Here is a 20,194-nt window from a genome sequence, read left to right as displayed (position 1 = left end):
GGGACTGGACGCCTGAGGCAAATATTATCTTTGGTAAGGCAGTCGTTTCACCTAATCTGTGCAGCACACATCACTTCAATAAAGACAACTCAGTTGGTATACGTTGAAATTGAATTCATCGGGTATCACGGTTGCTGAAACAGCACATTATCATCATGCTAACATTACTCCCCTTGCTCCATGCCTAAACCTTTTCGGCGAGCTCAACCGTGTGCTGTCCATTGACGCTGCTCCTCCTCATAGCAGGGTCCTTGTCAATGTCCTCGTCCAGCTGGTTCATCTCGTCCTCGGTGTCGTTGAGGTGGTGGAAGATGATCCAGATCAGCCCACCAGCAATGAAAGACGCAATCGCGAGACCAGCATACATCCACATGATGGCGGAGTTGTAGAGGACCGGGTTGAGCGCCTCGGAAATGGCAGAGCCAAAGGCGTTGGTAAGGAGGAACATGGACTGCACAAACGACTTCATGCTAGGCGGCGCCTTGGTGTAGGCGTACTCGAGACCAGTCACCGAGGCAAAAATCTCAGAGAGACCAATGAGAATGTAAGCACCCGTTTGCAAGGCAATGTGGATGTTGTTTCCAGTGTGCACCCCATCGACGAGATCAGCGTCGCATTCCAGAGGCTGGCCGTAGCAAGGCCCGCTCTTGTAGATAAAGTGCTGGAGGACACAGGCGTAGATCATGGCCAGGGAAGCAATCCAGAAACCAGTCATGATGCGGTTGATCGGGGGGAAACGGATCTTGTACTTGCGGAGTGTGGGCATCAGCACCTGGTCGACCAGCGGCAGGAAGACGATAATCGAAATGGGGTCAAAGTTCTGCATCAGGTCGTTGGGAATGCCGTGGCCGCGCATTTCGCCAGCTTGAGTGACAAAGTTGTTGGAGAAGTTGCCGTAGATAACCCAGTAGATGGGGTAGAAGGCAAAGACCTGGCAAGCAATCAGGGCACGCTTAACCTCGTCGACAAAGTGGTCGTTCCAGCGGAGGTTGGAGTCGTTGCCAAGACCCGCCTGGTACGAGGGCTTGGCGGCGTCCATGTTGCGGTTCTTGATCATCATGAAGATGACGCGGAACGCATTCGTGATGACTGAGCCCTGCGCGGGGCGGACGACGTAGACCTTGCGGCCGAGAACAAGGACGAGCAGGCCGATGAAGAAGACGCAGAGACACATGAGGTATGCCGGCCAGAAGTCGACGTCACGCTCCATGTAGGGCGTGGCGAGCAGTGAGAGGGATCCGACGTTGATGCACCAGTAGAAAATCTGCCGTCGTTAGCATAGCCCTGGCCATGAGGGCTGCAATCTTACCATGTAGATTCTCTGAATGGTAATAGCAGGGTCAATGATGACACGCTCGCCAGTCTTGTCGTCGTGGCCAATGACCATCTGTCTGCGCTTGTACTGGTCGGCAATCAAAGGCGCAACGTTGGACTTGATACCACCCGTGCCCAGACCAATGACAATAATGGCCACGATGAAGCCACCAAGACCTGCGCCATGGTCGAGAGCAGCGGGAATCGAGGTGCAGGTGAGGATGATGAGACCGACAATGTAGACGAAGCAGAACATGACAATCGTGTTATACTTGCCCATGTACTGGTCGGCAATGACGGCACCGAGAATGGGCGTGACGTAGCACCAGAACTGGAAAAAGGTAGACAGACCGGTGGCTCCCTGGGGGCCCATGCCCAGAGCACCGCGTCCTAGCACTCCGCTGCGGGGACGCGAGATGTAGTTTTGGAAGATACCAGAGGCGCCATAGTAGGTGAAACGCTCACAGAGCTCGACAATGGCGACCAAGAAGGCGCTCTTGGGAAGAGGCTCACCGACCTTGCGGAGAGTGGCCAGCTCCTCGGCGGTAGGCTTGACTCCGCCAATGCCATCCTCCTCGACGACCATGGACGCAGCGTCGGAGCCAGAGCCGCTGGCGGCGTGGGGCTTCTCGAGCGAGACGTGGGCACCGGCGACATTGGCGTCGTTGACCGTGGCACCGTACAGGTGAGGCTTGTGGTCGGCCACGTCTTGGCTGTGCTGGAGTGCCTCAGCGCTGCAACAGGGTTAGCAGAGTGTCGGCGGCAGACGGGATCCAAGCAACGTACGCAGTGGTCTCGTGGGCGGATGCCATGGCGTCGGGGCTCAGTTGCGGCCAGAGACCAGGTGGGAGAGAGAGGGAAAAGACAGAGCGGTTGCACCTGGAGCATGTCCAGCAGAGACGGACCGGTCGTCCATATTTAACGCAGCAGCTTGTTTAGCATGCGCCATATCCACATGGACTCGATGTATGCAACCCGGTCGACGTTCGCCTCAGTGTGTGCCGGGGTGGGGCCCAAGGCCACACAAGCAGTGCTAAGGCCCGATGTAACGTCTTGATATCTCGGCCTTGAGCCGAATGGGTTGCCTCGTCCGCGACAAAGCCTGCCAAAGCCTTCTCTTGGCGGCTTAGTTGCGCCACCGCCCCCTCGGCGTAGGAGTCGCCGATTCGCCCCAGGCCCAACAGCGGCAACACCACCTGCCCAAACGAGCATCGCGACGCGGCCATGTCGCCTTCGTATTCGAGCGTAATGGTAACGGAGTGCTGCCCTGCCCGTCGACCTCCCCAACGCGTGCCGACATGCCGGGCCTGGTGTGAATGCTGATGCGCTCGCTGTGGTTCGTGGGTTTCAGCGGCATACACCAACCCCAGCTGCTGGTGCTCTAGCTGCAGATGCCACTATCAGCAGGCGCCGAAACCATGCCATGACCTGCGCTGCGCGTATATAGTATACACCTGCTCTTTCTCCAAGGCCTGAGGGCAGCCGGCCGCCGGCGCCTGCAACACATGTGCGGGCCCTCCAAATTGCAACTCTTGTGGAAAATTCTGCCATGGCGACCCACACACCCCAAGGCCGATTGCGGACGACAGCGACGGCGCTCTACTGTGTGTCGTCGGGAGGCAGCTCGAGCGGAAATGTTTCGGGCAATGCCGATAGATAAGGTTCTCACGGACGACGGGGGGGGCGGACGGTGGCCAGGTTAGCCATCTGATCCGCTGTGGAGGCAGCCACTTGTGATTTGGGTGGTTTCGCCTAGATGCACCAACGGGGAATGTCGCCACGTGACGGCCAACCAACGGACGTGTATGGAGACGAGAGACCCGCACGGCGCGCTTATCGTTTGATGAGAGAGAGGGGCATGCAGCTACACGCCGACAGCAATGCACCACCAACTCGTCCGCTTTCCCTTTAGCCAGAACCGTCGTGGTGATAAGACGCGCCGTCGTCACCCGCCGCTCTCAAGCGTCGCATTCCAGCCACATAAGCTTGGCCAAGCTCCGGTGCCCAGGGCGGAAGGCGCATGTCAAGCTTTTTTTCTCTCCTCCACGCTGCATGTCGCTGACACCAGCCCTCGTCATCCACGCCCTGCCCGCGTTAATCCCGAGTATGCCCTGCGCCGCCGACGTGCGCTATCCGCCACAAGCCCCGAATGCCCCTGTGGCCTTCTAGAAGACGCGCACATGCGCTTGTTGGGATGCGGAAATCCATGGTGGTGGTGGTGGCGGCTTACCTTGGACCGCCCATCTGGAAGGTGGATGCGCCTGGCTCCGCTGTATGGGCCTGGGATACCACCAGCTGACCGCAGATACGCCTTGTTGCATGTACGGCGGTGACGGGTCTAGCACGACTTGAGCCGCCGTCGTGCACCCACACCCACACCAACCCACCCATGCCGCTCCGAGCTGGTGGGGTAAAAGGCGCTGCAAATCACCACCACGCACCAATGGGGGGCTCGACACTCAACACCAAAACTGCCATTACTCTCTGCGTCGCCTCTATAATACCCGTCGTCTTCCTCGTCAGCATAAAGAGACTGGCAATCAAACCCCCCATGGCTTTGCTCCAAACGCATGCACCGACATGCAGTCCCGTCCAACAGTCAACCACCCACAAACACAATAGTATACAAACAATAATCAATCATGATAAAAAGAAAAAAGAAAAAAAAAGAATAAAGTCTAACACGCTTACGACGAACTGTTGGGGCCAGTGGTGCCAGGGTCACAGCATTGCTTCCCTCCTCCACACGTGTCAGAGCACTCCAAAAGACAGGCATCAGGCCCATCTCGGACACTTGGGTTCTTGCTGGTGCCGGCAGTATCCTCTGCGCCGCTTTCGTCTGAGCCTTGCGCCGAGTGGTCGTGGTTGGCATCCAGACAGAATTCTGGCTGGATAGTCGACGAGTGAATGCCGTATTCGTGGAGGCATTCACGGATCTGGCGTGCAAGCTCCATGTACCTAGCAGAGCCCTCGCCCTTGAAGTCAAAGTCGACCTGCACGTGCAACGAGGCAATGAGCTTGGTGTCGGAGAGCTGCCAGACGTGCAGGTGGTGGCACGAGACAATGCCCTCGAGATCGCTAATATCTTCGGTAATATCATCAATGGACAGGTTCTCGGGAACGGCTTGCAGCAGGATGCGAGACGCCGCCTTGCAGAGCGGCAGCGCAGAGAGGAGTATGATGACGGTAATGAGAAGCGACACGGCAGGGTCCGCGTACATCCTCCATGAGTAGTCGGTAAGCCAGATGAACAAGGCTGTGGCAATGACGCCAATGTTGCCCAGAGCATCGCCCATGACGTGCAAGAAGACACCGCGCATGTTGAGGTCAGCGTGAGAATGGCCATGTCCACCCCCGGAAGACGCCTGTCTGGGCTGGTTGTGCTTGTGATCCTTGTGCTGATCTTTCTGCGCTTTTCCGTGTGCGTGCGAGTCGTGTGCTCCATTGCCCTTTGCCTTGGACAGCAATGAAGTCCGCTCAGTCGGCTCCTCGTCTGCCTCCAAATCCTCTTCAGTATCCGCCTCTTCGTCACGTAGCCGAGAAGATTCAATAATGCTATTACGGAAAGACGAGGGGTGTACGTAGATTTCGTCCAAAGTGGCATAGGTACGCGACTGCGATCGGCTGTGACGACGCTTAGTCTTCTTTCCAGATACAGAAGAGCGGCGCTTGTCCGCATCAGGCGAGAATGTAATTCCGTTCGACTTGGCGGGGCTTTGCGTCAGGTTCGAAGGGAAGCCAACGCGGTTCTGAGGTAGCACATCGGCCACATTGCCGCGCTCGTCGGCAACAACGTCGTCTTCACAGTGGGCGCCGTGAGAGTGTCCCTCCTCAGCATGCGAGTGTGCGTCGTGCGAGTGCGAGTGCGAGTGCGAGTGGCCGCCGTGACTGTGACCATGGTCGTGGAAGAGGAAGAGGCCGATAATGTTGGAGAGGAGACCGCAGGAACCGACAACGAGGATGACCTGGGGGTGCGAAACATCCTGGGGCTCGACAAAGCGCTGGATGGCTTCGAGGAAGATGGACAGACACAGCGCCACGAGGAAGACGCCGTTGATCAGCGCACCCAGGGTTTCGGCGCGTTGCCACTGCTTATTGTCAGGATATGGCCGCACACAACCGACCGGCGACGCTCACCCCATATGTGTATGTCTTGGAATTGGTCTTCTGGCTGGCCACCTTGACTGCCCACAGTCCGACGAGAAGCGATATGACATCATTCAGCTGTGCCTTCTGTTAGCCTGCACTCTGCGCAAACAGCCGGCTACTGTATACGCACCATGTGGAACGAGTCGGCCACCAGCGCCAGGGAATGCACTGCATATCCCGCAATCAACTCGACAAAGAAAAAGGCCGTGTCTATGCCCAAGAGGATCATGATGCGCGTGGATTTGGAGAGCCCCATGGCGGCGGTACGGGAGCGCTGGCGACGCTCGCGGGGGGCGGGTTGTTGGGAATGCAGTCGGCGCGGATGGCGAGGCGTACAGGCCCCTTTGTATAGTCGCAAGGTTGCCGTGCTAGGCCAAATGCTGGCTCAGGCGCTTGGCCGGGATAGTGAAAGGGGAAATTTTCTACGTCGGGGATCGCGGTCGAGAAGATGAGCGTTGGGAAGTTTAAGCTCGGGTCCCGAGTTTTGGGCCCGCCCAAGTATACTTAGTTTGCGCCCATGCGCGGAGACGCCGGGATTTCACGCAACAACCCGTCGACGTCCTGCTCAAACAGCAAGCACTCCCATCACACAATATATGCAGGCGCTGTCTCGCAAAACCCACAGAAAAAGCAAAGCCCCGTGGCGCTTTGGCTGCTTGGCCTGCTTCCAACATGCGCCGTGCGTTTCGTTGCTTGCTTCTGACATTTCGATGACATACCGAGGTCTCACACATCTGCCCATAGTACCCACCTATACTTTACCAAGACTGCAGCTTGCCCCGCACATCCGACGATGTCCTGTCCCGTCGCACCAATGCCGCGACCAGCTTCACCGTTGCGGGTCAAGAAAAAAATTCCCGAGTCGCTCTTGGACCAGAAAATGGCAGCTTGTCCGCCTTGGACACAGTCAGCACCCGCCCGAACACGTTAGCACCCGCGCGAGGGCCCCGACGTATCGACGTGGATTCTATGTGTAGAAGGGACCCAGATAGCACCTGTCAGCCCAGCAAATTCTCGTCGATCCAAGATTGTTATAGTAAGCACTATGCTAGAACGTGTTCCATCACTAAGCTACGCATAACCACTCAATCTATCCCGACGCTCTGCTCGACAACCACACGTCGCAATAACAGACGCTCTTATCTATACTTTTCGGGAAAGCGGGAGAAGTCTTAATACTATGGCATTATTGTCGCAGAACTGCATATCCAAAATATGACAAGAGATTGCCAAGAGAGTGGAGTACCGGACATTAATGAATCAGGAACTGCTATAATAAGCATCCACTTTGCATAGCCTTGGAGAAGGCATTGATACACTGCATTCCGCGTGGAGAGCATACATACCAGCCAAAGGAATACGCCAAAGCTTCTAGCCTGCTTCGCTTGGCCATCGAGGCTAACGTACGCGATACCAGTCAGCAAAGTCCAATGGCTGTTGAGCCTAGATGTATCAGTGCGGGCTATAACTACGTTGCTCAATAGTACGGGCTCAACTCTCAACATTAGATTTCTAATCGTGCACTTACTCGGTGGTTATTCTAGGCACACTGGCTCAACCCCAATTTGAAAAATATTTCTAGTATGGTAGCAATCGAGCTTGTCAATATAATATCGACCTGTAGGGATAGCTTATACAGACATCACATCGGTGTACGGCTAGGTAAGATCATATTACTTGACATCTCTTAATATTGCTAGCTGGAGCTTGGAAGATACAGTGTAGTACCCTGTCTCCTAAATAAACCGTGTATTATTGAGAACCCCCGAGAATCAAGTCTCAAATCTCTCGAGCTTCGTATACCTCCTTCGCGGCTGGGTTGTGGTTCCAAACAGTTGTGGACGGGGCGTGCCAATACTAGCTAAATAACAGCACAGTCTAATTCCGCCGCCATCACGTACAATAACAGTCGCATTGCAGGGGTTCTCCAGGCCTACAAGTTGGAAACAAGATATTAGTTACTACCGGTTTATTCCGACACGTCCGCCCTTCATAGTGAAGAAGCGCTAAACTTGTAAACGAGAGAAACTTACGTCGGGAGATTGTATCTATGGACAGACCTATCGTTGTTACACTGATGCCAAGTTACGCATTAGTAGGTTGTACAATGGAATGCAGATAATTGGTATTTGCAATTGCGTACCTGGTCTTGGCAATATTGATCGATGCACTGATCACTGGCTTCAGCTGTGCATCTAGGTCCTCTCCTCTTGCGTCCGTCATCTTCTGTATTACAGTAAGAGTTTGTTCCCGCCTGGCCGGGGTGAGCGGCCATGCATAGCTGTGCTGCCATGGTAAGCATTCCCATGTAGAGGTATATCCGCATGGGGGACGAAATATGAATGCAACGCATTTTTTTGTGTAAGAATGACCAATATAGATGGAGGATGGACTGCACACCAAGGGAAAGCGGGCAAGCGGTATTCTTATATTCTGGAAGCAATAGTTTGTATAGTGGTACTTTTGCTCCAACTGAAGTAGAAATTAACAAATCTTGTCCATGACATAGGTTGTTGGTTTATAAGTTGGCGCTATACTAAAAGAAGCGCCGGGTCTGACAAGCACGGCAGATAGTGAATTCAAACCCTGTATACTAATTATAATTTTCGAACCCTAATATTATTTCACGGTTTGTTAATGAAATGGAAGTGGGTATCTCTCACCAATGATGTGTCAACAAGATTGATAAGCTCAAGCCCCATTAGAGTATCAAAGACTATATATCAGGCGACACAGAGGAATCAAAGAAGTCTGAGGCTTTGCTAAGGTTTCAAATCTCGTATTAGAGGCGGGGACCTACATACCAATCACTTGGATATAGAGGTTCGCAAGTATTATCTTGGTAGGAATGTCGAGTAACAAGACCACAATCTCAGACACAGTGGTTCCCTCTGCTATGGTGCTCCCTGTCCGCTTGTTCAGAAATGCTTTAGCACGGATGTAGTTGTATAGAGCAGGTTATAATACCTCGTCTCGATAACACGTGTCCTAGGGCCCTTACGCTTCAAAACTTTCCCAAGCATGAATTTAGCTATGACAGTCTCACAAGATAAGTTTTCAAAGTGAGTCTTTGACAGGGTCTTAGCCACTCTTAGGCATTCATTTTCTAACCCTGATCAATTTTCTTGATCTACTAAGTTTAGAGATTAATTATTAGTATATCTATCGCTTACTATTAGTAAAAGAAGGTTGAGGATAGTAAGAATAAGCTAAATTTAGCAAGACGGGAGAGCTCGTATCAGTCCGAACTTGGCTCCACTATGTGTCTTCTAAGACCGCATCCAGCAACCTCCTCCATAATCTCCAGACTTCAGGATTTAGTTGGTAAGTCTTTTCCCCAGCGACTCATTGACTCCCATTGCTGAGGAGTGCCCCTCGCCTCCTCTAAGAACAACTGACCACATCATTTTCGTCCTTCGAATATATAGCTAATTTCAAGTCATCCAGCGAGAACCCTTGTTAGGGGATTCGTGCTCTTCTCACGCGGCCTCTTCATCTGCAGGGTAGTTTCCGGAAGCTCTACGGAACTATCCCATCGAGAAAATTCCCAGGCAATCCTGTGATATTCAACAATTCGATCCTGTTAGCCGTCGGATTTTGGATATCATCTGTGAGACATCGAGTATATTGCTGTTTTGATTGCTGGTCGTTGATGCGGCCCGGCAATTTTTGGATCTCGCTGAGTATGGAACCGGAGGAGGCTTCGATTTTGTCATGCATGATTCGAACTTGGTCATGGTAGGCGTTGAGTTGTAATTGTTGGTGTTGGAAATTGGCCTTTAAGGTCTCCACACTCTGGATGAGCTTTTGCATGTCTCCTTTCAAGGATGATATAAATGTCGCACACCAGAAACCACTCATAAAAGCCCCGGTGAAAGCTAAAACTAGAGTGATGATGGCCATATCTATGGCCTAGTCAGATAAGTCAGGCAGGAATATGCTGCAAACCCTACTTACAGAAATTTGCACGTGACCCAGAATCCCGCGCTCTCCGCTCACCAGCTGGGGTAATGAAAATGCGTTTTTCAGTCATGGCCGACGTAGCAGCAGATTCTTAAGATAGTTGTTAGAGTAAGAGAAAGGAATGGCACCTGATAGTGAGAGATACTACTTAAGTATAAGTCTCTTATGCCTCGAAAGACACTGAATTATGGTTGACCCTTCTCTATCCCCCAATCAAACGCCTGATATTACATTCTTTGACATAGTCTGAGTGTACAAATGACAAAACTATATCCTGCTGTCAGAGATTGTTGCACCCCTAAAAATGATACCTTCAGCTTGGGCTGAGATTATTGCGTGTAGAAGCCACCGAACACCTCAATGCAGTGTCCGTGCTGGATTGTAGTCCATGCTTCCTTTTTCTCTTATGACGCCTAGAGGCATCAAGCAAGAGTCAAGCCAAAGACAGGGGTTTATGCAGAAGGAGAATAGCATCAATATACGGCTCTGCTGATCGCCATGCCAAGAACACGCATGGGGTTTCAGGCACATGTTTTTCGGCCCTTCATCGCCAGAACAAGACACAGTTGCCACTCTGACGATAGACGCGACTCAAGCAAAGCATATTTGATAGGTATGAAACCGCTGGAAAGTCTCAATGGATTTGACCATAGGTGGATTCCAGAGTCACACATAGTAACCTTGAGCACAGGATGAAGAGCACCACCTCCTTCGCAAACAGAAGGGGAGAACTGTGGATAAAAATTATAATCCGCCCAGCGCAGAGCGCCTAAAAATAGCATTTCCGCAATAGCGGCCTGTATATGAAAAACTGGGCTTGCATGACTAGATACAGCTGGGTGGCTAAGTCTAGCATGGCAGGTGTGAGCAGTGACCTTGGATAGCTCATTACACGATGCGCAAACCTCCAGCATGTATCGCCAATTGCAGAGTGACAGGGATAAACCCTTTGATGCGTACCTTGATTCGATGGGACGAACGGAGTATTGTGTCGAGACGCGAATCAGGAGCGGAAAGACGGCGACGTGGTGGTGCGAGACGCTGCATGTATACGTCATGCGAAGGTGGGGCAGGGGGCGCATCGAGGGGCACATGCACATGGGAGCTTCCAAGGCGCGTGGAGCTTCAGCTGCAGCAACCATTTACATACTTGATTTCTCCCTCTTGCCAATCCAATCTCGTTTCTCTTGCTTTGCTTCCTCATCAGTACCAGATTCAATTCCTTGCACAGAGTAAGTTTGTTGCGCTCCGACGTTGGATTGCAATGGCATATAGTCCCTCCCCGCATGCGATGGGAGTCCCTGGAGCTTCGGATGATATTGTGAGAAGCGGCTGGCCTCTCAAGTACGCTGAAAAGCTCATCTCGTGCGGGGCGTCAGCATATTGCACTAAGCGTTCCTTCGCTATACTATACTAATGCAGTGCCAGATCTCCCAACTAAGCTTTGACAATGTCTTACAACGACGACAACCGTGAGTCCGGCAGGCAGTCCGGCTATGGTGGCCGTGGAGACGACCGGGGCGAATACGGAGGCAGCGGAGGCAGATCAGAAGGCGACAGCTACAACAACAGCTCATCAGGCGGCTATGGAGGCAGTTCAGGACGTGACAACTATAATGACCGTCCATCGGGCGGCCATGGAGGCAACTCAGGTGGCTACGGCGGCAGCTCGGGGCGCGATGATTACAACGACCGCCCATCAGGTGGTTCCGGACGCAACGACTACAATGATCGTCCATCAGGGGGCTATGGAGGTAACTCTGGACGCGACGATGACCGCCCATCGGGTGGCTACGGAGGCAGCTCAGGAGGCAACGACTACAACGACCGCCCGTCAGGTGGTTCTGGCGGTAACTCAAGGCGCGACGACTACAATGATCGCCCGTCGGGTGGTTCCGGAGGCCATTCAGGAGGCTATGGTAGCAGCTCAGGACGCGACGATTACAACGACCGCCCATCAGGCGGTTCTGGAGGTAACTACGGAGGCAGCTCAGGGCGCGATGACTACGATCGCCCATCAGGCGGCTCCGGGGGCCACTCTGGACGTGATGACGATCGCCCGTCGGGTGGCTATGGAGGTAACTCTGGGCGCGACGATGACCGCCCATCCGGTGGCTATGGAGGTAGCTCAGGACGCAATGACTACAATGACCGTCCTTCTGGCGGCTCTGGGGGTAACTCGGGTGGCTATGGAGGTAACTCTGGACGCGACGATGATCGCCCATCAGGTGGCCACGGAGGCAACTCGGGTAGCTATGGCGGCTCAGGAGGCAGTCACGGAGGCCAGCATTCTTCTGGTACATCCTATGGCGGAGGCGGTGCATACGGAGGATCTTCAGACGACTTCTCGGGCGCCGCGGAGCATGCTTCGTCGGCATCTGGCAGTTCCGGTGACTCCAGCTTGTTCACCAGCGCCCTCGGCATGCTGTCCGGCAACAAGAACAAGTACCAAAACGAGGATGTGGACGAAGATGACGCTGTCCAACAGCATCAAAAGTTTTATGGCAGTGGTGGCGGCAGTGGAGATGGACAGGCTAGCTCGAACAATCTCGGTGCCGCTGCTGCTATGCAGGCAATGAAGATGTTCAACAGCGGCAGCAATGAAGATGCCAAGGGTGGACAGAACAAATTCATTGGTATGGCCATGGGCCATGCTGCTCAGCTGTTTGATCAGCAGCAAAGCCAGGGAAAGACGGTAGGCACTAATCCACCAGGTGTTGAACAAGTGCTGACAAAAGTAGGACCCCAGCGCTACCAAGCAAGAGGCAGTCGCCCAAGCTGCACAGATGGCTCTCAAGTTTTATATGAAGTCTCAAATGGGCGGAGGCAGTGGCGGCAGCTCTGGTGGTGGTCTTGGTGGAATGCTGAACATGGCTAGCAAGTTCATGTCCTAAACCAAGGAGGCGCTCCCTTAGTCCACACTATAGAAAAGTGGTAGGCAATGAGAATGAAAAGCAAACGAAACCTTACGAGTCCTTGCAGAACGATTGTCATCTCTGGTGCAAGTGGAGCCGATCCGGTAAGCGTGAAAGCATGTGGCTGTGTCGCACGAATCATCTTCCCCGATTCGCTTGACATGCCAAGGGCTTACCTCGCGGCGCACGGCATGTCAACCCGACTCTCCTCCAAAACTTGAACATCCAGTCTTGCCATTGGGCAGTCGCCAATATGCCCAGTGAGACGGCAGCAGCATCCGAGCACCGAGTACATGGTTGGAACTGCAGCTGAAGGCCAACATGCACCCGCTTCATTCACTCTTCCGCGGCCCCACCAACCGCAGCAACTACCTGCACCGCCATGCAATTGGAAGGATCACGATCTGACATGCGTAGCTACGCCCACGGTGCCTCTTACTCGTGGTTTCCTGTGAAAAAGCACGCTCGAATTGGGCAGTCATTCATTAGGCCGGCCACTTCTCGTGGTAAACACCTGGGTCCTACTGTGCCTCTGCATCCTCGCGTCATCCAGGATCCCTCAACTCTTTGATACTTACTGATCTGGTGCCTACACAGCAGGTTCTTTTTGCAACGATGCGCTTCTCCACTCCAGGCGTTGCCCAGCTCGCCCTACTGGCAAGCCTGTCATTATCACCGTTTCTTGTTACAGCACAGGATTCCATCAGCTATACCTATGATACATATGGCGCGGGAGATGACAGCGGCACGCCTTTTCAGACTTACATGTCGAACAAGAACGTAATGCCACCAGAGATGCACGTCAATCACAATGGAACCGCCTTGCAGGAGGGGCTTGTTTTTCTGGGAATCAATGGACGGCCAAGTAGTGGTCAGAATTGGCCCACCATTTTCGGTATGCTTGTCCTAAATTGACCGGCGGTATACCCCGTAGGATGCTGCCTGTTGCTTGATACTAACCTGCATGCTCAGAATTCACAAATGACCGTATGGGCTCCCTCGTGTGGACCGGAGACTATCCCGAGGCTTTTGAGTTCAAGGTGCAGACATACAAGGGCGAACCTGTCTTGACGTTATGGTCTGGAGAGCTCCTAGACGGGTATGGGCACGGGTCGTTCTACATCCTCAACCAGAGTTACGGCGAGATTGCGCATTTCCATGCAAACGGCTTTGGTGAAAACATGGCCGATTTCCACGAGTTTGAAATTACAAACGACGACCATGCGCTGGTAATCATCTATCACGGAATTCCATGGGACCTAACGCCGTCCGGAGGTGTTGCGGACGGTTGGCTTTTCGAAAACACGTTCCAGGAGATTGACATCGAGACTGGCGAGCTAGTCTTTGAATGGAACGCTAGCGCCCATGTTGGAATCAACGAGTCGTACAACTCTCTACCATCTGATATCGGTCAGTCAGAGGAGACGCCGTGGGACTACTTTCATATCAACTCAATTGAAAAGGACGGCAACGGCGACTATCTTGTCTCTGCACGCGTAACGGACTGCATCTACAAAATCTCGGGAGATGATGGGAGAATCATTTGGCGTCTTCATGGACGCCAGTCGGACTTTGATGTCGAACTAGCTGCCCAATTCGCTTTCCAGCATGATGCGCGCTGGCTGGACGAAGATCAAACGCGCATGACACTGTTTGACAACGGACCCAACGGTCGGACCAACTACTCACGTGGTCTCCTTCTTGATGTCAATCAAGATGACATGACCGTCAAAATCATCACCGAGTTCACCAACCAAGCCAAAACATTTGCTCGCTACGAGGGCAGTTTACAAGCTATCGACCCATCCAACGAAACCACCAATTATATGCTTGGTCTTGGTAATGAGCCCTTCTTTGCTGAGCTAGATCACCAAGGAAACATTCTGCTCGACGTTCAATTCGGCAGGTCCAACGTGGTAAACGCTTACCGCACGTACCGCCAGCAGTGGGAGGGCAAGCCAACCACCAAGCCCGATATACACTGGGCTCGAGATCGAAGCTTGGCATATTTTTCTTGGAATGGCGCCACCGAGGTCGAGAGCTGGGTAGTCTGTACGGCGAATGCAAGCGACTCTACAACCTGGACGAATGTTACCGTTGCGCGAAGGACGGGCTTTGAGACGGCAATCTACCTGGTGGATGTGCAGCTAGAGGACTACGTGCGTGGAAAGGCCGTCAGTCAAGATGGAACTGCACTGGGATGGACAAGAGCAAGCAACGGAGAGGAGCTCTTTGACGCGCCGGATGACGTTGAGGAGAACGGAGTAGTGACTAGTCCTACTTCTTCCTCTCCTTCTCCTTCTCGTACCAGCACTTCATCGCCTTCGAGCACCGAGGATGGGCCGTCAAGTTCGACGAGCGATGCTGCTGCCAGGGCCACGCACGGTGTCATGCAGCAGGCTTGTATTGCTGCTGTCGTAGTCGCGGGACTGGCGCTCTGGTAATGGGTACATGGTAACACCAACGTATATACGAAGAGGCATAACTACACGGTAATAGTAATGATAGCATGAATAGATCTTTGATAAGCACTGTCTGACCACAAGGGCTATGGCCTCCTTCACGTGCCTGCCGGAGCATAACATCCGACGACCCGACGCGATGGTCCGGAAGTCTATCCCGCTCACCTTCACACACCACCTCGTGCATGGCTCGCACCACCCTTGCTTTCGGCGCAGAGCGAACCTTGACACCAACACGAACTGACTCGGTGCACATTTATCATGACAAGAAACAGGTGCCCAAGATGCCCGCCTACACTACCGCAGGATTCACTACCACACACAACCCTTATCGATGAGTGACCCTACGTCATCTCGAGCTCCACCGCTACCACCGCTCAACCTCCCCTCGGCAGCTCTACATATCCACAGCAGCACACGGAGCCAGCTCCACCCTGATTCCGAAGATGCAGTACGATTTGAACGGCAGCGTTTTGCAAAAGAGTTGGAGCCTGTAAGGCGCAACAACAAGGATACAACACCAAGTGAAGCACACGCCCCACCGAGTTTCGCCAGTCTGCGATCCAGGGGCGCGTCTGCAAACAGTGTGAGGAGTACATCAAGAGACGACCTGAGACGATATGCAAGCACGCAAGCAGATGTAGACGACGACACTGAGCATGGTGATACGCCAAGAAGCAAGCGCTTCTACGACGCGCTCGTCACGTTCTGGACTACGCAGATAAGCCTTTCCATCGACGAAGGAGCACAACGAGATCACCTTGGTACGTACTCCTCTTCCTCTACTCACTCACAGGCAGCCCAAACTAACCCATTGGAAGCTCTCGAACGCACCTTTCTGGGCTATTTACGCACCTCTCTTCTCCTCGTAATGACAGGTATCATCATCGCCCAGCTCTTCATTGTGCAGCACAGTCCCACGCCTAAACCATTTGGTTTCCACAGGATCGGGAGACCACTGTCAGCAACGTTTATTTGCTTGGCTATCGTCGTTTTGATCATTGGAGCATTGCGCTTCTGGAGGCTTCAACGGGCGCTAGTTGGAGGTAAGGCATTGGCGGGCGGTTGGGAAGTCAGTGCCATCATGGGGTTGGTTACTTGCTTGCTGTTAGGGACGTTTGGACTCATTCTGGGTGTGGATATCGAGAAGACATATTTTGGAGGGTGACTTTGGCCTTTGTGCTATGTCTCTTCGAGTTTGGGTGAGAGAAATAAAGGTAGTATCAGATTGACTGAGATATCACATCAACCACTACTGTATATACACTTCTTTTCTGTGCTCGTTGCCAATCTTGTAGTCGCTCATGAGCCAAGGTTTGCTTCTTAGTCTTCCATGTCCTGCTCGTGGATAAGAGTCACGTGAGCGCGTGAGTACAGCACAATCACACGGATGCTGTATTGTTGTGCTTCAGTGATTCTTTACGATACGTAGGTCCCAAAAGTGACATTGCATATGATCGCCTCAACGCCCTTTTGAATCAATTACAAAGGCCCAGGTCCCTTTTAACGCCGTCAAATGCACACTTTCCACGATTTGAACCAAGGGTATTTTAGACGAGCAAAACGGCGTTGAGGCATCCATCGTTTTCAGGGTTGTTTGTGACTCTGTTGGGTTTATGTGTTAGTCTTGGTTTTTTCTTCATAGGAACTACATCGTAAGGGTAAAACGTACTGAGCATAGCGACCCCAGACAACCTTTCCTCCGGCTGTAACGAGACCAAGTTCGGAAACGTTGACTTCGATAATGGTACCCTTTGTCAGCTAGACAGTCGTTAGCGCCAAGTAAGCTTTGGGGAGGTTGAGAAGACGTACAACACCCAATTGAGTGTACAGTGGTTGTTGGGGGTTCTTCTTGACCGAGCTGCACAGGTATCAGCATACTGCTTTCCTCATGTGATTCTGAGATGACATACATGATCGGCAGCTGAACTGTTACGTTGAGTTCAGGGTGCGTGACATTGGCCTTCTTGTAGCGCAATCCCATGGGCCTGATGAAGCGCTGGATCCAGAGTTAGTGTGCGTGTTGTGTCGAGCTACGGCGATACAAACCTCGTATTTGACAGGTCGACGAGTAAAGCCAGGACCGACAAAGGTTGGCTTGGTGATCATCCTCTTCCACGACTTCTTCTTCGTCTTCTTACCCGTCTTGACGACGCTGAACATCTAGATAGGTAAATAATTAGCCCATGTCGTACATAATCCTTGTAAACGAGCTTCTTACCTCCTCTTCGGAAATACCCTTGACCTTGGGAAGCGGTACAGAGAACCTGGCAGCCTTTTCATTTCCTAACACAGCGTCAGCATGTAGATCCAGTCGATGCGTATGGCTGACGAACGCTTCTGCTTAATGGCTGAAGACAAGGCCTTGGCATTCTTCTCGCTGGATCGGTCCAACAGGTAGGAAGGCAGCGCTTCGGTAGCAGGCTCGGGAGCCTCGTTCGACTTGACGTTGCGCTCCTCGTGTGCGCGGATCTTCTGCTTCATCTGAATCTTCTCCTTCCTGCGCTTCTCGGCATACTGCTTTGCCCTCAGTCCACGGAGGTTCTGGGCCTTCTTGGACGCATTGTGGCCCTCACGAGCCTCCCGCTTGCGTTTCCGCTCATCGTGATCGAAGCGCTTTCCGTGCCTAGGATGGGGCTGTTAGCCAGATGGTTCTTTTGCCAGGTGGTGCAGCCTCGATATTGGCGATGCGCAAGCGCTAGCGCGGGGCAGGGATATGAATAGCGGGCATGGACGTACTGCTTCGTAAAGCGCTCAATGTACTCGTTCTGAGGCATGGCGACTACCTCTCAGTGGTGGTTGTGGTAGGGTAGAGGTAGAGTGGAGTAAGTAGCCGTACAATAGCGAGCGCAACTTGCCTCTCCAAAAAGTTCGACGCTAGCCCCCCACTAGCGCGCGCCATTGCGGGAATCTTCAGCATCGGACCTCCGCAACACCAATAATCTATCCAACCCCCCAGCAGTCTGCCAGCCATTGCGACTTGCACACGACCCACCAATGGCGCTGCTCGCACGCACAGCACGAAATGCTCTGTTTGAGTCGAGATCGATAATACGCCCAACCGTCCTCCGTGCAGGAATAACGACCGTATCGCACAATCTCGACACATCAAATACCCCAGAGCCGCTCATTCAATCCGGCCACCGCATATCACAGGAAGCCAAGGAGCGCGCTCAAACACCACAGCCTTTGCCAGAACACACACCCAAGCCTGCAACCTCTAATGGTATCAAGGCATCACCACATGCCCGCTCAGACATTGTCTCCCAGACCCTTACACCCTCCATCCGAAACCTTCTTCCGCTCCTGCAAACGCAACCAGAACACTACATAACCGCCCATATACATGGAAGGCCGTATCTTCTTACTCGTGGCGACACACTCCGTCTCCCCTTCCAAATGCCACACGTGCGGCCCGGCGATATCCTACGTCTCAACCGCGCTACACACATTGGATCGCGAGACTACACATTGAAGGCCCCGGAACCGGTCAAGGGAAACTCGGACCATGGGAAAAAGGTGTTTTACTTGGATGAGCGGTTATTCACCTGCAGAGCGCGGGTCGTGGGTGTGGAGAGCGAGCCATTGCGGGTTGAGGAGAAGACCAAAAGGCGGCGGAGGCACGTCAAACACGTCAAGAGCAAGCATCACTACACAGTGCTGAAGATTAGTGATTTGGAAGTCAAGAGTCTGGAGGAGTATGAGGCCGCGTTAGCGCACGAGAGTAGTGAGAAGAAGAGTGTACAATAGTAGGTTGGGCCATGCATCGAAGAATACGTTGCAATAGCTGGTGACGGATGTATCATATCGGATCTCAGACGAATGCACAGCAATCAAATCAGTCATGACTAAAGTATGCATTGGGTATATCTAATCCCGTACGCCGATTATGCTACAACTATTCCTCACACTGCTGGCTGTTACTCCTAATGCACTACCTGGGCTGCATGGAAGTCTGGATGCTGATTCTGGATCATCGATGTGACCTTTTCCACCTCTTCTGCGAGCCCTGTGACGTTGGCGTCCCATTTACGTAGTTCCTTGCCCACCACTCGCTCCGCATGCCCCGTCTTGCGCTCTCCACTAGCCTCTCCCTCGAAGAAGACATAACGGTCGATCTGATCAATGTATCCAGCAAGGCGACCTTGTTCCAGCATCTTTGCTGCATAATCCTCTGCCTTCTCTGCGTCGATGCCTAGCAGCTCGCCAAGCTGGTCAAATCCGATATTGTTGTATAGCTTGGAAGCACCGACCAGGTTGTGTTCGAGAATAGCCTTTTCCAGCACTGTCAAACCGTCTGAGCCTCGGGCAAGATGATGAGGGTCGAGCTTAGCAGAAAAGGCCTTGATCTCAGCAGGTGTAAGCAGACGATTCAAGAAGATCTTCTCCAAGATTGCGTAGTCGTCAGCGGAACTGGCTCGGTCGTCCTTGTACAGCTTGGCCAGCATCTTCCCTCGCTGTGGACCGGCTGGTGCGAGGACTGTGCAGATGATGGCTCGTCCAAGGAACCCATCTCGCTCCTCCGGATCCACCATTGGCTCGTTGCTTATTCCATAGTATGCCTGTGCAGCATCGAGGAAAGAGCGTTGAGAGTCCAGGATGCGCGCCTGGCTGAGGTGGAACATGACCTTGGTCGCCTTGTCTTGAACACTGAATATGATGTTCTTGATCTTGTTTAGATGTGTGTATGCGCTGGTTGGGTCGTCCTCCTCTAGATAGCACCGCACTATCCGAATCCATACTTTGGCCTTTTCATCTGGAGTGACGGATTTCTGGGTAGACTCTAGGTTGATGGTAGCGAGTGTCTGCGCAGACCGCCTGTAGTCCTCGTTCTCTTCGAAAGCATCTGCCAGTGCTTGCTTGATCTGAGTGTCCTGCTCTTCATATTGCCCTGCACCCTTGGACTGAAGTAGTGTAATGACCTTCTCACCAATCTCTATCTTTGCGTCTGCGTCCTTGAGTGTCCGGAAGGCGTCTACAAAGGCAGCAAGCAGTGGCCGCAGCACTACTATGCCTAGCGAATCGTCCAGGAGAGTTTGTGCGTATGCTTTCAGATCGGCAGACACATTGGCCGATGATTCAATAATCTGCTGGAGGAGGGTGGTGTACTGTGCGGGCTTATCGCTAACGGGTGCCGTCTCGATTTGCTGTAAAGCGGTGGTGACGGCTTCGGAAGCCATGGCTCTGGGGGCAAGCGTATTCGAGTGAAACCGATGGCTCAATTGGGCGTGTGTAGGCTTGCAGATGATGATTCTGGTTTTGCAGAAATGGAATGGCGAGTTATATATGGCCTGGTAGGCTGACTACGGAGAGAGAAGCTCGAGATCAAGCGCACAGCGGAGGTAGCAGGCAGCAAACGTGGGGCAGCTGGGGCAAGTGCGAGGCTGCGCG

At 52.9% G+C, this 20,194-nt stretch overlaps 10 protein-coding genes across 10 annotated transcripts; 4 read left to right on the top strand and 6 right to left on the bottom strand.

Moving 5' to 3' along the window:
• Positions 1-92: 92 nt before the first annotated feature.
• On the bottom strand, positions 93-2,198 carry SETTUDRAFT_184621 (uncharacterized protein). Its single transcript, XM_008027828.1, has 3 exons — positions 2,101-2,198; positions 1,310-2,048; positions 93-1,264 (listed from the first exon to the last, which is right to left on the bottom strand). Exons 1-3 carry the CDS (start codon positions 2,124-2,126, stop codon positions 185-187), a joined length of 1,845 nt encoding a protein of 614 aa, XP_008026019.1. The 5' UTR covers positions 2,127-2,198; the 3' UTR covers positions 93-184.
• A 1,606-nt stretch (positions 2,199-3,804) lies between these two features.
• SETTUDRAFT_169171 (uncharacterized protein) lies at positions 3,805-5,894 on the bottom strand. Its single transcript, XM_008027827.1, has 3 exons — positions 5,594-5,894; positions 5,452-5,538; positions 3,805-5,402 (listed from the first exon to the last, which is right to left on the bottom strand). Exons 1-3 carry the CDS (start codon positions 5,717-5,719, stop codon positions 4,002-4,004), a joined length of 1,614 nt encoding a protein of 537 aa, XP_008026018.1. The 5' UTR covers positions 5,720-5,894; the 3' UTR covers positions 3,805-4,001.
• A 1,341-nt stretch (positions 5,895-7,235) lies between these two features.
• Positions 7,236-7,816, bottom strand: SETTUDRAFT_39539 (uncharacterized protein; the record flags this gene model as incomplete). Its single annotated transcript, XM_008027718.1, has 4 exons — positions 7,236-7,324; positions 7,365-7,396; positions 7,497-7,537; positions 7,607-7,816. The coding sequence occupies 4 exons, from the start codon at positions 7,814-7,816 to the stop codon at positions 7,236-7,238; spliced, it is 372 nt and encodes a 123-aa protein (XP_008025909.1).
• Positions 7,817-8,982: 1,166 nt separating this feature from the next.
• On the bottom strand, positions 8,983-9,496 carry SETTUDRAFT_39538 (uncharacterized protein; the record flags this gene model as incomplete). The annotated part of the gene is made up of 2 exons (XM_008027717.1): positions 8,983-9,368; positions 9,421-9,496. The coding sequence occupies 2 exons, from the start codon at positions 9,494-9,496 to the stop codon at positions 8,983-8,985; spliced, it is 462 nt and encodes a 153-aa protein (XP_008025908.1).
• A 1,358-nt stretch (positions 9,497-10,854) lies between these two features.
• SETTUDRAFT_169170 (uncharacterized protein) lies at positions 10,855-12,392 on the top strand. Its single transcript, XM_008027826.1, has 2 exons — positions 10,855-12,121; positions 12,168-12,392. The coding sequence occupies exons 1-2, from the start codon at positions 10,877-10,879 to the stop codon at positions 12,318-12,320; spliced, it is 1,398 nt and encodes a 465-aa protein (XP_008026017.1). The 5' UTR covers positions 10,855-10,876; the 3' UTR covers positions 12,321-12,392.
• A 697-nt stretch (positions 12,393-13,089) lies between these two features.
• Positions 13,090-14,785, top strand: SETTUDRAFT_177297 (uncharacterized protein; the record flags this gene model as incomplete). The annotated part of the gene is made up of 2 exons (XM_008027825.1): positions 13,090-13,236; positions 13,314-14,785. The coding sequence occupies exons 1-2, from the start codon at positions 13,107-13,109 to the stop codon at positions 14,783-14,785; spliced, it is 1,602 nt and encodes a 533-aa protein (XP_008026016.1). The 5' UTR covers positions 13,090-13,106.
• A 352-nt stretch (positions 14,786-15,137) lies between these two features.
• Positions 15,138-15,971, top strand: SETTUDRAFT_109666 (uncharacterized protein; the record flags this gene model as incomplete). The annotated part of the gene is made up of 2 exons (XM_008027824.1): positions 15,138-15,567; positions 15,625-15,971. 2 exons carry the CDS (start codon positions 15,138-15,140, stop codon positions 15,969-15,971), a joined length of 777 nt encoding a protein of 258 aa, XP_008026015.1.
• Positions 15,972-16,353: 382 nt separating this feature from the next.
• SETTUDRAFT_28413 (uncharacterized protein) lies at positions 16,354-17,580 on the bottom strand (the record flags this gene model as incomplete). Its single annotated transcript, XM_008027706.1, has 8 exons — positions 16,354-16,408; positions 16,476-16,564; positions 16,616-16,664; positions 16,717-16,802; positions 16,853-16,966; positions 17,025-17,089; positions 17,140-17,429; positions 17,543-17,580. The coding sequence occupies 8 exons, from the start codon at positions 17,578-17,580 to the stop codon at positions 16,354-16,356; spliced, it is 786 nt and encodes a 261-aa protein (XP_008025897.1).
• A 220-nt stretch (positions 17,581-17,800) lies between these two features.
• Positions 17,801-18,631, top strand: SETTUDRAFT_131225 (uncharacterized protein; the record flags this gene model as incomplete). The annotated part of the gene is made up of 1 exon (XM_008027823.1): positions 17,801-18,631. The coding sequence occupies one exon, from the start codon at positions 17,801-17,803 to the stop codon at positions 18,551-18,553; it is 753 nt and encodes a 250-aa protein (XP_008026014.1). The 3' UTR covers positions 18,554-18,631.
• A 29-nt stretch (positions 18,632-18,660) lies between these two features.
• On the bottom strand, positions 18,661-20,016 carry SETTUDRAFT_169167 (uncharacterized protein). The gene has a single exon (XM_008027822.1). The coding sequence runs from the start codon at positions 19,981-19,983 to the stop codon at positions 18,730-18,732; it is 1,254 nt and encodes a 417-aa protein (XP_008026013.1). The 5' UTR covers positions 19,984-20,016; the 3' UTR covers positions 18,661-18,729.
• Positions 20,017-20,194: the final 178 nt, after the last annotated feature.

The sequence above is a fragment of the Exserohilum turcica genome, assembly GCF_000359705.1.
Source record: "Exserohilum turcica Et28A unplaced genomic scaffold SETTUscaffold_20, whole genome shotgun sequence".
Taxonomy (NCBI): domain Eukaryota; kingdom Fungi; phylum Ascomycota; class Dothideomycetes; order Pleosporales; family Pleosporaceae; genus Exserohilum; species Exserohilum turcicum.
The sequence above is the reverse complement of the archived record's forward strand: the minus strand, read 5'-3'. Positions and strand labels throughout refer to the sequence as shown.